This window comes from Salvia miltiorrhiza, chromosome 4, assembly GCF_028751815.1.
Source record: "Salvia miltiorrhiza cultivar Shanhuang (shh) chromosome 4, IMPLAD_Smil_shh, whole genome shotgun sequence".
Taxonomy (NCBI): Eukaryota; Viridiplantae; Streptophyta; class Magnoliopsida; order Lamiales; family Lamiaceae; genus Salvia; species Salvia miltiorrhiza.
The window spans coordinates 13061703-13078299 of NC_080390.1; the positions used below are offsets into that span (position 1 = coordinate 13061703).

Genomic DNA, 16597 nt, shown 5'->3' on the forward strand with positions numbered 1-16597 from the left:
AAAAGAAAAATTGGATACTAAAACCTGGGACGGAGGGAGTATTTATTATTGAACGCGCGCGCGCGCGCACACACACATATATATATATATACTCTCTTCGTCCTACTAAACATGACTCACTTCTTTTCGGCATGAAGATTAAGAAGAAAATATAAATTGGATAAAAGTGATAGGACTCATACCTTTTCAAAATTTAAATATTATTGTCTTTTATGGGAATGAGTCATCTTTAGTGGGACGACCCAAAATAAAAGCTGAGTCATGTTTAGTGGGACAAAAGAAGTATAATTCAGTTTTCGATATTGTTCGTTTACACAAAATCAAACGAGCCGAACCGAAAAACCAATATCTTTAAAAAAAAAAAATCGAACTAAATTGAAAAACCGAACCATATTTTAAGTATTTCAGTATGGATTGGTTGGAATATTCGGCTTTGATTATTTGGCTCAGTCTTAAACATACATGTTAACATCCATACACCAACGACATTTTAAAAGACATGGTGCGATGGACTTTCCCGACCACTAAGAAAGAAAAACCCAAAATGAAACATAGAGAAAAAGAAAAATGATTTGGATATATATATGTGTTGTCCTTGCTGAATTTCCACTTTCTAAAGTAGTCGAAAAGCTGACGCGGAAATGTGAATCGTGGCTTAGAGAAAATTGGAAGCTCCCTACTCCAAAAACCCTAGCTAGATTGCCAAGAAATGCAAAATTTGTTTTAGCAGATGGAAAATGTGGCAATAAATTGTCCTTCCCAAAAGGGGTTTTTCGAAGGGAATAATGAATTCGACAGCCCAATTTGCGTGTGTGTCTGTGCCCACTTACTCAACTCACCAATGCACACACACCTTCTTATATGCTTTTGTTATGCTCATTATTTGGTGCTGCCTCATCTTTTGAGATCAAGATACACATTTTTCTTTGCATGCATTTGGTTAGTATTTGACTAGATTAGATATCCAATTGCTATCACAAAAATTCTCCAATAATGGATTAGCTGGATATAGATTAGTTTGGTCTTCATCATTAACCATAATCATAGTCGTGCCAATTTCTTTTGCATTAAAAATACTATATTTAGTTTCTCATTTTATGTTGCATTGTTATCTGTAATTGATGGATACTCTTTTTCTTTTATTGGTATTTTTTTTCATTAGATTTTCGTCGAAAAAGTTTTAATGAAGTTCGACCCTTAGTTAGCTTTCATGTGCTACGAATAGGTAACTAGATTTTTTTTTCTTTTTTCGCTCTTTTCAATGCAATTCTCAATTTAGCAATATCTCACTTTATGTCCTAGTTTTAATTTTTTTTTTATTTTCCTTCGTATTTTTTTCTTGAATTTTAGTTTTGCAGCTTTATAATTTTATATCTTATTAACTAGGGTTTATTCCATTCAATTAAAATATATAATTATTTTTTATTATGTACTTTCACTTTTTTCTAGTTAATAAAGAGTTTATAAATTCAAAGTTAAGGTTATATATTTTAAAAAATTTGAAAATAAAAATTAAATATTATTAAATAATAAATAATACTCCCTTTGTCTCATTGATCTTGTCATGTTTTCCTTTTTGAATTGTCCAATTGATTTTGTCATATTTCTATATTTGATAATGATTTTACATTACAAATAATATGATTCCACATCTTTATATATTTTTACTATACTAATTATACTCTCTTTAATAACTATACTAAAAAGAAATGGAACAAATCTAATAGAAGGGAGAAAATAATAGTAAGTCACGGTGACACGTAAAATTATAGAACATGGGTCTCCACCGGGTTAGATCGTTACTCAAATGGTATCAAGTGTTGAGCACTTGAGCTAGGACAAAGTGTTTCATACTTTAATTTTTTAATTATTTTTATGTGATCCAAAATGAGTGGGGAATATTTGTACTTTATTTAGAAGGGGTTCTTGAATATTAGCCAGTTGTTTTATTAAAAGCATTAGTTGGTATCGATTTGCACTCGACTAATATATGTGGCCCCTATTAATAAATTCTTATATTCCAATTGTAACTTTTCCTCTATTTTCTATAGGAGCGCAATAATTAGGATATAGTGACCGAAAAACCTATAATATTACAATAACATTTCGTAAAACTGTAAGTGAAATTCAATAACAATACATATCATAAAATAAATAATTAACCAGTTTCACGCCAAGCATGACATATATATAGGCATATAGCTATACCTGAATTTTTTTCAGCTTAAAAAACGATGAGTTAATATGCATGTACAAACTGGATTAATTTAAGGGTTAATTGCATGAAAATACACGAACTTTAGTCACTTTTTCATTCTGCACACCGACTTTGAAATTTACATTTTAAACCATGAACTTTGCATTCGTTTCATTTTTTCCTTAAAATTCACCTCCGGCCATCGGAAATCTGAGGTGGCGCCTTTTGGCGCCACGCGTATGTGACACGTCATTAATGTGTACTGACGTGTCTTTAATTTAATACTCTCTCTCTATCTACTTCTCTCTCTCTTTCTTTTCTCTCTCTCTCTAATATTCACCTCCGTCCCCGCGCTTCCCTCGTCCCACACAACTCGAGCCGCCGCCGCCACTGCCGCCGCCGAGACCTGCCTCCACGTCGCCATAGACGACGTCAAAGAAGCAAATAAACTTCTGAGAAAGATCGGTATAGTATCCCTCTCCGACGTCCATACCTTCTTCCCGGGCGAGGCACTCGACTGCTCGCTGCACATCCTCGCCACCAGCTTTACTCGTATCCAACAGGTTGCAATCCACCTCGATCATACCTTTACCGTGAGCAAGAGCCATAGACTGCACGGATGGAAGCCCGCTGCCTCTGCCGCTGATTCTCTTTGCTATTCTCCGAACAACAGCCATGTCAGTCGAGAATGTTGGGACGTTGTAGTTTTCGACCCACTGTGTGGCTCCAACGACAACGACCCCTTTCCTCGGAAGAGCACGAGGAGGGCCCTCATCGGGTTTCAGCTGCAGAGTTTCGGATTGGAGGCTGCCGCAGATGGAGTTGGCTGATGAATCCCGCAGAAAGGCAGAAGAACAGAGAAAAGTTCAGGTGATTGTCTCTTGAGATTTTTGATGTCATTAGAAGAAGTTTTTCTTTTAATTTTACTCCATTTCTTCAACTTATGAATGCAGTTGGAGAAACGAAAGCAGGAGGATGAATTAAAGCAAGTCATGCAACAGGAAAAGCATTTGGAGCGCATCAAGGTATTAGATTGTTTCTCTTAGCATTAATTCTATTTTAGCACACTATTATCAACAGGAAAAGCATTTGGAACACATTATTATCTTGGCATTTTCCCCGGAAAATCATAAATATTCTGTGAGTTGTTGAAGTTGTCTTGAACAATCTATAGCTGTTACCAAATTATGACACCACCAATATTCTTTCTTCTCATCTAAGAAAATCTGTCTTCAAAATTTCTATTGGCTAGAAGGTTTTACGTTTTTCTTTCCTAAAGGAACAATGGAAGAGTTCTTCTTCAAAGCGGAAAGAGAAACCGACTGAAGATGAGGAGGGGGGGAAAAGAGGAGGAAAGGGGGAAAACGGAGGAGGAAAGATAAGAAATCACGCTATGAATCCGAGGAAGCAGAAGCTGAGGCAGACGATCAAGAGGAGATGGATTATGATGACAACAGAGAGCAGTATAATCAGACAAATGATGTCGACGACAAAGAAGACGCTCCTCAAGATCTTCTTGCAGCAGCTGGGCTAGAAGATAAAAGAGAAAAGTTGATGAAGAAACAAAAAGATGATAGATTAAGAGAAAAGTAGCCGAGCGACCTCCCCTCGACTGATCGTAGTTCAGAACAACGAAGCTGCCGTTGGCGTCGGTGCTTGGGTTTGGAGTCCTTCTGTGGGCTTCTTTGACGTCGTCTACGGTGACGTGGAGACGGGTCTCGGCGGCGGTCCGTGCGGCGGCAGTGGCGGCGGCGGCTCGAGTTGTGTGGGACGAGGGACGCGCGGGGACGGAGGTGAATATTAGAGAGAGAGAGAGAAAAGAAAGAGAGAGAGAGAGAGAGAGAGAAGTAGATAGAGAGAGAGTATTAAATTAAAGACACGTCAGCACACATTAATGACGTGTCACATACGTGTGGCGCCAAAAGGCGCCACCTCAGATTTCCGGCCGGAGGTGAATTTTAAGGAAAAAATGGAACGAATGCAAAGTTCATGGTTTAAAATGTAAATTTCAAAGTCGGTGTGCAGAATGAAAAAGTGACTAAAGTTCGCTTATTTTCATGCAATTAACCCTTAATTTAATCACAATTTTCTCTTTTGAATTACAAAAGCGAATTATCTCGAAGTTGATCAATTCGATCAAGGGCAACGTAAAATTATAAATATGTCTGAGACCAAAACTTTTGAGTTTGAATACATTAGCATTTACGTTGGTTCATTGTAATGCACCAAAAACATGTTTATATTTCTAGGAGAGGGCTAAAATAAAAACACTTCTTAAAATATAAAATATAAACAATTTTCAGCCATTAGATCATCAAGATCTACGGATGATTCGTAACCTTGTTGGATGAATTCGTGGTCCTGGGTTCGAATCCCAAAGGTAGCAAAAAATTATTTTTCACAATTCGTAACCATGTTTGATGAATTCGTAATTCTGTTGGATAAAATTCGTACATTAAAAAACGTTTATATTTATATTTTAAGAAGTGTTTTTACCGTAGCCCTCCCCATATTTCTATATTTATATAAAATTGATACAAATTCAATTATCATATTTATAAATATAATAAAAAATTAATTTTAACTAAATATATTTGAGTTAAATATTAAAAAAATAAAGAAATAAAGAATAATTCACAATATAAAATTGATATTATGCAAAGGCAAAAAAAATTAAAAAAAAGAAATAATTTGTTTAGAATAGAAATAAAAAAGAATTAAAAATATATTTATTCAAAAAAGGATAAGAAAAGAAAGATATATTTTTTTAAATTTTAATTCTAAATAAATATACTTTTACATTTTAAATAAAATTTGATATGCATACTTTTACAATATAAAATTGGGTAAATTGCATGAAAATACCCCACTTTATACCAAATTCCGATTTTTTGACAATCCTTTTAATTGTAGCAAAAAATTGAACGACCTTTCAATTTATTGCAATTGGCATCCCCGGGGTTTTTTCGGCCAAGTGAATGCTAAGTTGGCAGCCGGAATGCCAACGTGGCATCAGAAATGCCAAATCAGCCCCCTTCCCCTCCCACGTCACCCTCTCTCTCTCTCTCTCTCTCTCTCTCTCTCTCTCTCTCTCTCTCTCTCTCTCTCTCTTCCCCCTCTTCCCCTCCCAAATGAACGACCGCTTGACCGACCAGATGAACGGCCGTCGGCTGTCCTCCAGCCCCGCCAACAGAGCCATTAGCTTCGTCCTCCCCGAGCAGCTGAGTTATCTCAATCGGCCGAAGTCTTCAATCCAGCAGCCGAGAATAATATTCCAGCCACCGAGTTCTTTCTCAAGCAGTCGAGTTTTAATTTCCAGCGTCAATTTCTCTTCTAATCGGCCGAAATCTTCAATTCAGCACCAAGTACAAACCTCCAGCGGCCGAGAACCTTTTCCAGCGGCCGAATTCAACTAAAGCGGCCGAGCAAATTGCCCATCGGAGTTCGAGAATTCAATTCAGCGGGCGACGTCTTCAACTACAGCGGCCGAGCAAATTGTCCATCGGCCGAGTTCAAATTCTCGAACTCAACTCCAAACGGCTGAATTAGAGCGGCCGAGCTCGATTTCAGCGGCCGAGGTCTACATTCGATCGGACGAAGTAAATATCCAGCGGCCAAAATCAACTTTCAGCGGCCGAGTAATTATTTAAGCGGCCGAAAGAAATTTTGAGCGGCCGAGTTCTTCCTCGAGTAGCCGCAGCAGAGATCGAGCCGCTAGAGCTGGAAGTCTTCTCCAATTATACCAAACACCCCGTCTGGATTCGCAGCCAGAATTTTAGGCGACGGCGACGGTAAATGAGAGAGAGATGGGGGAGGTTGTAGGCGGCGGCTTCGCTGCTGTAAATCGAAGCAGAGGGTGGCGGTTGGCGCACAACATTTGGGAAGGGAAGGGGGGTGATTTGGAGAGGAAGAGGGGGAAGAGAGAGAGAGAGAGAGAGAGAGGGTGACGTGGGAGGGGAAGGGGGGTGATTTGGCATTTCTGATGCCACATTGGCATTACGACTGCTGTAGTGGATAAAATCCGACTGACCAGAAGTCAGCGGAACCCTCGCTAGAGGGACTAGCGAATTCTCTGCTCGGGGTGACTTCCCTGCTCGCCGCGATTCCTCTACTCGGGGCGACCTCCCTGCTCGCCGCGATTCCTCTGGCGCCTCTCCAGAGGAATCAGCGAAGTCCTCGCCAGAGGAGTCAGCGAAACCCTCGCCAGAGGAATCAGCGAAGTCCTCGCCAGAGGAGTCAGCAAAACCCTCGCCAGAGGGATCAGCGAATTCTCTGCTCGGGGCGACTTTCCTGCCCGCCGCGATTCCTCTGCTCGGGGCGACTTCCCTGCTGGCCGCGATTCCTCTAGCGCCTCGCCAGAGGAATCAGCGAAGTCCTCGCTAGAGAAGTCAGCGGAACCCTCGCTAGAGGGACTAGAATTTTCTGCTCGGGGTGACTTCCCTGCTCGCCGCGATTCCTCTGCTCGGGGCGACCTCTCTGCTCGCCGCGATTCCTCTGGCGCCTCGCTAGAGGAATCAGCGAAGTCTTCGCCAGAGGAATCAGCGATTCCTCTGCTCTGGTAGAGGAGCGACCCCTCTGCTCTGACAGCAGCATGATCTCTCTGCTCGGGCAGAGGCGTGACCCCTCCGTCCTGGCAGCGGCGCCATAGTAAACATCTCAACACGAAAGCAAACAAACGGAATTATACGCTTACGAAAACCTAGTCAAACGTGGGTGACTAGGTCAAACGAAAGTCGCGGAAGATCATTTCCTAAAAATTCGGAGCCGCTAGGGTTTCAAAGAACATTCCAACAAACCCTAGAAGGGCAGCGACTTGGAGAGAAAGAAAGGAACGAGGTCAGGGATACGATCCCCCAAATATCGGAACGACCAGGGTTTAAGGGGACGTGCCAGCAAAACCCTAGCCGTCAGGCCCATACCTATATATACTACTTCATTAACACAATGGGGGACACGCCGTCATTAACACTCAGACTGATACTTACGATCATTCCCATTCCAACACATTCTCTAGCACTCTTCTGCCTCCACGCTCCCAGCCTTAGGTTCTCCGGTGATCAGATCAACCGGGACGACCCAACGGCCCTCGCTAATTACTCAATCACCTTCACCTCCATCGACCAAATCGATCCGATTCTCTATTTCATTTACTTTCCATTGCTTTCGATACGATTTTTATTATTATTATTTACTGACTTGAGCATCGGAGGCCCTTCCATCGACACCCCCACCGGTGTTCTTCGGAGGGCTCTAACGTTATTTGTGGTCTCAGGTTGCTAGTGCCTGTCGATCCTGACGTGACTGACGTCATTTCCGTGATTGTTGGATTCATCCTCCATAATTTGGCGCCCACCGTGGGACCCTAGCAATCAAGCGAATCAGCGCACTTTCCACAAATTTCTACGAGCATCGATCATGTCTGACGATCGTGACGGATCTGAAACTCCCGACGCTCCCCATGGGAATGCTCAGGCTGACCTAGCCGCCCAGATCGCCGCCCTGACTGAACAGATGAATCAGGAGCGAGAAAGGTGCAAGAAGTTGGAAAGGGAGAATGCCAACTTGTACGACCGTCTCGAGGCTATGGAGCCTATCGAAATCATCGAACCTCTTGGCTTCCGAGCCGAAGTGTCTTCCATGCAGCCTCTGGGAGATACACCGATCACTCGCAAGGACGGATCCAACCACCCCGTGACGGATACGTCATCTTCGGTAAGAAACTGTAATGTGGTTGGTGACCAGACTGACACTGGTCGTGTGACTTTGAATGCAGGTATTAACATGACAACATCCGCGTTGGAGCAAATGCGGGAACATGGGCAACCCAACCCGGACGCCAGAACGTCAGGAACTCTTCGACAAGATGGAACGACCATCACCGGACGACAACATGCTCGAACCATCTTCACCACACCGGGCGTAACAATGAGCAATGCCGCCGTTGGAGGCGCACAACCTACCATACTAGGGCCAAATCAAACAGCCGCGCCGCCAACCCAGGTTAACCAACAGCCTGACGGACACGGTCCAAGGGAGTTCACCCAAGACCAGCTGTTCACCAATGAATTCATTCAACCAGCCACAACCGGCCCATACGCAATCAGAGATGGAGAATTGGCGAGAAAGCTGGCAGAAATGGAGGCCTTGATCCAGTGAATTCCCGGTGTCCCGGCACCCATCCACAAAAGTTCAGAGAACTGCTATGCCGACTCGCCATTTGTAGATGAAATTGCCTTGGTGGAAATGCCCATCAAGTTTAGCTTTCCGAGCATGCAAATGTTCGACGGCACGACGGATCCAACCGACCACATCGCTCAGTACAAACAAAGGATGTTCACTGCCGCAATTCCTCGAGAATTGAGGCAGGCCTGCATGTGTAAGGGGTTCGATTCTAGTCTGACAGGACCGGCCCTCCAGTGGTACACTAACCTTCCAAATTATTCTATTTCAAGTTTTGCTCAACTAACAGATATATTTGTGCAGCAATATGCTAGTAGCAGGAAACTTGAGAAGATTTCGGAGGATCTTTACGCCGTGGTGCAACAACGTGGCGAGTCTCTTCGAGGCTATATCAGCCAGATTATCGATCAACCTGCTCAACGGAAAATCAAAACTCCTCCTCGAATGAGGACTAACCACCTGCCCAAGTAAGTTCCACGACCAAAAGCCCGCACCTCCCAAGTCCGGACCAACACTCCTCATCAAGCGCCGAACCAGACCAAACACATACCAGTTCCCAAAAACAGCACACCAACTGTTTGACAAAAAGCAGCAGAAAAAACGGCCCATTATTTCACCATCCGAATATGGCTGTGCGTTGCCATGTCCAAGGCTACCGCCTTCTTGATTTCCTCAATAGGATAAGGCCACCACCCCTCAGTGCGTTCCCCATTCGCCATAATGTCCGCCGGAGAGTTACCTTCTCTATAGATGTGAGTCACCATGATATTAAACTCTGGCAAAATCCTCAACACCGATTTCGAGGACGCCACAAACCTCCAAGGAACGTCTTCCGATCTGGAGTTAAGCAGATTAACCACATATGACGAATCCGACTCAACCCATAAGAAAAACCATCCCCTAGAATGGGCAATATTGATTGCCGTGATGACCACTAAAAGTTCCGCTTCAAAAGCAAATCCCATACCGCCTTTGACGTGGAAACAACCACGGACAGCCGCCCAATTATCCCGAAAAACTCCCCCCGCCGAAATATTCCCCGGGGCACCAAGGGCAGAACCATCAGTGTTCAATTTCATCCAATGATTGACCGGAGGCCACCAATGAACGTTGACGAAAGAAGGGGGAGCCGCCGCTCTACTCTGCACGCCAAGACGACGCGTGATCAAGTAATCTGGCCAAGAATTATTAGTATTTCCCAACCGAGGAAACTCTACATCCATCTCCTTAATAGCCGATTCAGCAAAGAAAAGGTGTCCATCACCAATTGTAACACCCAAACAGCGGTCACCGCCTTCCGAAAGGGTCTTCTACCCGACTCAGACCTCTACAAAGACCTCACCAAATACCCTTGTAGAACCATGGAGGATGTCCTTGCCAAGGCATGGGCACAAATCAAATGGGAGGAAGATCAATACAGCCACCACCGATCTTCACCAAGCAGAAACTCTAGAAGAGACTCCAGGGTTGATAGGAGGACAAATGATAGGTGGTCTGAGCCTTACCCATCTCCACGACAAGAATACAGAAGGAGACAGCATGACCAACCTTACGAAACGCGACCACGTGAAAGGGCCAAGATACCGGAGTACAACTTATCTATCTCGCCAGCCGAGGCGGTCTTAGCTCTCAAAAATTTAGGCAACAAAGTTAAATGGCCATAAAGGATGAGGGCCCCAGCCGACCAGAGGGACAAGTCCAAGTGGTGTGAGTTCCATGCAGACCATGGGCATCGGACAGAGGATTACATCGCCCTCAGATTGGAAGTGGCCCACCTACTAAATCAAGGCCACCTCACCGATTACCTAACCGAAAAGGGCAAGCTTACCCTACAACAAGGAAGGGAAAGACAAGAGAAACACAGAGACGACAGCCCACCAGACCTGCCACATCATGAGAGAACTGTGAATGTGATATCCGGAGGCTCCGAAGTCAGCGGAATCACCCACTCAGCCGCCAAGAGACACGCCAGACAGGCTAGATCAAGCAAAACAAGGGCTCCGGCTTCCGGCAAAGCTGGACCAACGGATCCAACCCTAACAATCAGCTTTGCAACATCCGAATCGGACAAGCTTCTACACCCCCATCATGATGCTTTAGTTATTTCCATTTACATTGCTAACTGTTTAACAAAGCGTGTGCTAATAGACAATGGTAGCTCTGCCAATATTTTGTTTTGTAGTGCATACAGGGAGATGGGTTTGGACGAGTCCAAACTAATCAAGAAAGCAGCCGTACTCGTTGGCTTCAGTGGCGAAAGTATGACTACTGTAGGGGAGATAGATCTTCCCGTCTACGCAGATGGAGTCAATCTTTCCACTAGGTTCCTCGTGGTAGACGCCCCGTCAGCATACAACGTCATCCTGGGCCGTCCATGGATCCACGGAATGGAAGCAGTACCATCCACCTATCATCAAGTCATACGATTCCCAACCAAGTGGGGAGTTAAGGAGATCAAGGGAGAGCAGAAGGACTCCAGGGCGTGCTACCAAACCACTATGAAAGCGAAAAGCCCGTCTTTATAGCAATTACAGCAAGAAGCTACGTCCCATTCAAAGCACATGGGAGAACAGAAACACCCAAATCATACCCTGCAGTGCACTCAAGACATGAGTCAACACACGGAGCTGCAGAGAAATCGAAATCTGCGGAGCAGAGAAATCAAAGTCTGCAGAGCAGAGAAGTCGAATATTCTCAGCAGAGCAGCAAAGTCGACGAGCTGCCAGAGCAGAGGAATCGAAGCTGCCAGAGCAGCGAAGTCGACAAAGGCCAGAGCAGAGGAGTCGAAGCTGCCAGAGCAGCGAAATCGACAAAGGCCAGCGCAGCGAAGTCACCGAGGTACCAGAGAGAAAGTCGAAATCTGTGAGGCGCCAATTTGAACCACTACACCACAATACAACTTTCAAGATTTTTGCAGGTTTTGGAACACCAAGCTAAGCTTCTCAACGCCAAGGTATCCCCAAGCCAACGGGCAAGCGGAATCTTCCAACAAAACCATAACACCTTGAAGAAACGACTAGAGAAGGCCAAAGGCAAATGGGCAGATGAGTTACCAGGTGTGCTATGGTCCTACCGAACAACTACAAGAGCATCAACAGGGGAAACACCATTCTCCCTTGCCTATGGGATGGAGGCAGTAATCCCAACAGAAAGCGAAGTACCCACTGCCAGACATGAGCTCACGACAGACGACGGGAATCAAGAGGCCATGTGCCACGAGTTAGATCTCCTCGACGAGAAACGGAACAAAGCAAACATCAGACTAACTTCCTACCACCAAAGCATCGCCAGACACTACAACAAATATATCCGCACCCGCACATTTAAGCCGGGCGATTGGGTGTTACGAAAAGTGTTCCAGAACACTAAGGAAACAAGTGCAGGTAAATTAGCCCCGAATTGGGAAGGACCCTACTTGGTCACCAAGGTGATCGGACATGGAGCCTATAGGCTCCAAGCAACAGACAGGCGTGAAATCAACAACAGTTGGAACGCCCTACATCTCAAGCAGTACCACGCTTGACCCTAAACTCTACAAATTTCACTTTATTTCAATAAGGTCTTCCGAGACCCATATCATCTACTACAATTACTGACCTTGGCATGCAGGTCAGAACTACATTCGGGCTTGATCCCTTAATTGGGTATGTAGGTAGCTCTAAGGAGCGCAGCCCCCCTCCCCCTCCACACCCAGGGGGGAAAATTTTTCACATATAAGGCGCAAGCCCCCCCTCCCCCTCACTCTCCACTCCCCCTCCGCATCTCGCTAGAGAAATGGACCTCGCCAGAGAAATGGTCTTCGCCAGAAAACTGGCCTTCGCCAGATAAACGACTCTCGACAGAGAAACGGCTCCACGCCCAGGGGGGGAAAAACCTTAAATGCAAAAGGCGCAAGCCCATTTCACCCTGCATACATTACATTTAACCTTAAGTTAAACAACTAAGTCTAAATGGGGGGGATAAAATTTTTTATGACAAAGGCTCACGCCCATCTCGCCCTGAACACCTTCAATTTAGCCTTAAGTTTCAACAACTAAGTCTAAATGGGGGGGATAAAAATTTTTATGTCAAAGGCTCACGCCCATCTCGCCCTGAACACCTTCAATTTAGCCTTAAGTTTCAATAATTAAGTCTAAATGGGGGGAAGAAAACTTCATTTAAAAGACGCAAGCCCGGAAGAAAACTTCATTTAAAAGACGCAAGCCCGTCCCACCCCAAACGTCCTAAATTTAGACTTAAGTTTCAACAACTAAGTCTAAATGGGGGGAAGAACTTACTTATACAAGGCACAAGCCCGTTTTTCGAACCTAAGGTAAAAACCCATCGTGTCCGTCAGCGCAAAGTGCGCCTCTCCCAATTTGAAAAAATTTCGCTTTGCCAGAGAAATCACACTCGCCAGAGAAATGGCTCTTGCCAGAGAAATGGCTTCGCCAGAGAAATGACTCTCGCCAGAGAAATAGCACTCGCCAGAGGAATGGCTCGTGTCAGAGAAACGGCCTTCGCCGGAAAAATCACCAAAAGAGCGGGGAAATCTCCCGCCTAGGGGAAAATTTACTCTTATGCCTTCGATCACGCGAGGCGCATGTTTTAGCTACGAATTTACTATCTTAAAACCAGCATGGGTTTATAAATAGCCATGTACGCGTAATCTGAAACCTACGCTATCTTTGCTTGCAACACTACAGCAATTTACTCTCGTGCTCTCAACAATCCAATTACCCTCTATCACCTTTCCAATCAAACACTAGGTACAATTCGCGGTTCAACAACAATTCACCGATTGATTCTATATCTATTCGTTTATGATTCATTTTGGGCCTTTAAAAGTGCCGCAGTTCTAGGACGCCCAGTGTTATGTCACCCCAACAATTTAATACCATGTTTTTCCGGCTCACCTATTTCATGCGAACTGCCGGGAATCAAAGAAAAGGGCAACGCCCTGCTCACTATGCGCACTCTATACAAGTTAAATTGCACTTCATAGTTAAAAAAATTCCAACTATGGAGTGGGGGACAAACTGTAGTGGATAAAATCCGACTGACCAGAAGTCAGCGGAACCCTCGCTAGAGGGACTAGCGAATTCTCTGCTCGGGGTGACTTCCCTGCTCGCTGCGATTCCTCTGCTCGGGGCGACCTCCCTGCTCGCCGCGATTCCTCTGGCGCCTCGCCAGAGGAATCAGCGAAGTCCTCGCCAGAGGAGTCAGCGAAACCCTCGCCAGAGGAATCAGCGAAGTCCTCGCCAGAGGAGTCAGCGAAACCCTCGCCAGAGGGATCAGCGAATTCTCTGCTCGGGGCGACTTTCCTGCTCGCCGCGATTCCTCTGCTCGGGGCGACTTCCCTGCTCGCCGCGATTCCTCTGGCGCCTCGCCAGAGGAATCAGCGAAGTCCTCGCCAGAGAAGTCAGCGGAACCCTTGCTAGAGGGATTAGAATTCTCTGCTCGGGGTGACTTCCCTGCTCGCCGCGATTCCTCTGCTCGGGGCGACCTCCCTGCTCGCCGCGATTCCTCTGGCGCCTTGCCAGAGGAATCAGCGAAGTCCTCGCCAGAGGAATCAACGATTCCTCTGCTCTGGTAGAGGAGCGACCCCTCTGCTCTGACAGCAGCATGATCTCTCTGCTCGGGCAGAGGCGTGACCCCTCCGTCCTGGCAGCGGCGCCATAGTAAACATCTCAACACGAAAGCAAACAAACGGAATTATACGCTTACGAAAACCTAGTCAAACGTAGGTGACTAGGTCAAGCGAAAGTCGCGGAAGATCATTTCCTAAAAATTCGGAGCTGCTAGGGTTTCAAAGAACATTCCAACAAATCCTAGAAGGGCAGCGACTTGGAGAGAAAGAAAGGAACGAGGTCAGGGATACGATCCCCCAAATATCGGAACGACCAGGGTTTAAGGGGACGTGCCAGCAAAAACCTAGCCGTCAGGCCCATACCTATATATACTACTTCATTAACACAATGGGGGACACGCCGTCATTAACACTCAGACTGATACTTACGATCATTCCCATTCCAACACATTCTCTAGCACTCTTCTGCCTCCACGCTCCCAGCCTTATGTTCTTCGGTGATCAGATCAACCGGGACGACCCAACGGCCCTCGCTAATTGCTCAATCACCTTCACCTCCATCGACCAAATCGATCCGATTCCCTATTTCATTTACTTTCCATTGCTTTCGATACGATTTTTATTATTATTATTTACTGACTTGAGCGTCGGAGGCCCTTCCATCGACACCCCCACCGGTGCTCTTCGGAGGGCTCTAACGTTATTTGTGGTCTCAGGTTGCTAGTGCCCGTCGATCCTGACGTGACTGACGTCATTTCCGTGATTGTTGGATTCATCCTCCACAACTGCCAACTTCGCATTCACTTGGCCGGAAAAACACCAGGGATGCCAATTGCAATAAATTGAAAGGTCGTTCAATTTCTTGCTACAATTAAAAGGTTTGTAAAAAAATCGGAATTTGGTATAAAGTGGGGTATTTTTGTGCAATTTGTCCTATAAAATTTGATATGCATATTAAATATTTTGTAGTTAGTTGAATTTCATAATCTATATAACATATAAAAGAGGAGTTTTTAATCCTTCAATTTTTCCTCTTTTTCTTCTCTCTCTTCTTCCATCAATTTTTATTTATATTTTTTATACTCCCTCCGTCTCATGAAGCAAGACCAAGTTTCTTTTTTGGTCTGTCCCACGAAGCAAGACCAATTTCTAAAAGTAGCAAAAAATTTACTCTTTATTCACCTTTTCACTTTTTCACCTACCATACTTAACACACAAAATACCAAATTCTGAATTTCCGTGCTGAAAAGAACTTGGTCTTGCTTCATGGGACGGAGGGAGTATAATTTAATTATTTTTTAAAAAAATCATCAAATTTAATTGATGAATAAATATTTAATATGCATCTTAAATTTAAGTTCATGAGAAAAATATTTAATATGGTATAAAAATCATCAAAAATGAATTTAGAATGAATAAGTTATGAAAACTTTAAAATATTTCATTTTCTCTCTCTTTGTTAATATTTTACTACAACTTTTTATTTATGTTTGTGTATGGATTTTTTGTATTATGATGCGTAATACTCTATAATAATAATGTGTACGGTTAATTTTCATCAAATAATTTAAAATTATTTAATAACTATAATTATTATTACACTTTGTACAGAGTTGAAAATTTATGTTTTTAAATTCAGAATTTCATTGAGTAACTGATAAGGATTATTTTATTTAAAAAAATATTTTATAGTTCTTATTTATATTTTAATTCTATTTTATATTTTATATTTATTTATTTAAATATATTGTTTAATTTTGATATTTGCCGTGCACCACACGGATGGTCGTACTAGTTTTAGTAAGTAATAAAACAAAAAATTAAGATAAAGAAAAAGGAAATATAAAGAAAAAAATATAGTTTACAAATAAACCTTTAATTTTTATTATAACTACAAATATTATCGCTCAATTTTAAAATTAATTTTAAATTGGAAAATACTTTTTTAATATAAAACTTTTTAATATATTACAGATTATTAAGATAAAATAAAAATAATAAATAAATATGAGGTAACGACTCGCCACATTTTTATGATGGCCATATTGAACGGTGGAGAGAATGGGGAAATGCGACAAAAAACACCAATAAATAAGTGTAAAAGTGTAATAATTGTACACTCAGATTGATTAATTAATTACAGGCAAAGATTTATACTTCACGAGCGGTTGGTAATTAATTAGTGTCACAACAGCGTCATTTTGTCCACCAAAATCTGATTAGACTTATCAAATCTTGGCAAAAAAACAAACGTCTTCTCTAATATCCTAATTTTGTTTATATTAGTCCTTTAGTTAAAGAACGATTGAAATATTACAACTCTTTTGGGATAATTGCCCATACATTATTGAATTAAATTACAGTATAATTCTGTACACCAACTTTCAAATCTACCATATAATTATTTTCATATCAATATCATATTGGACCGGAATCCCACACTAGTAAAATTAAATAAATTTAAAAATTTAATAGTCATAAAACATAATTCTACATAAATGTGCAAAACTAAAATCTAATTAAAAATCAATAATTTACGGAGTATTATCCCTTTTTCTCTCAATCTAAAACTACCCCACCCGTAAATTAATAGCTCGATCCAAAACAAAGGGACATATTGACAACAACAATGGGAGGGCAGGATAATTTTT

At 43.0% G+C, this 16597-nt stretch overlaps 1 protein-coding gene across 1 annotated transcript; it reads left to right on the plus strand.

Moving 5' to 3' along the window:
• Positions 1–2934: 2934 nt before the first annotated feature.
• LOC131022783 (protein CTR9 homolog) lies at positions 2935–3957 on the plus strand. The gene is made up of 3 exons (XM_057952307.1): positions 2935–3067; positions 3151–3222; positions 3477–3957. Exons 1-3 carry the CDS (start codon positions 3014–3016, stop codon positions 3729–3731), a joined length of 381 nt encoding a protein of 126 aa, XP_057808290.1. The 5' UTR covers positions 2935–3013; the 3' UTR covers positions 3732–3957.
• The last annotated feature ends 12640 nt before the right edge of the window (positions 3958–16597 follow it).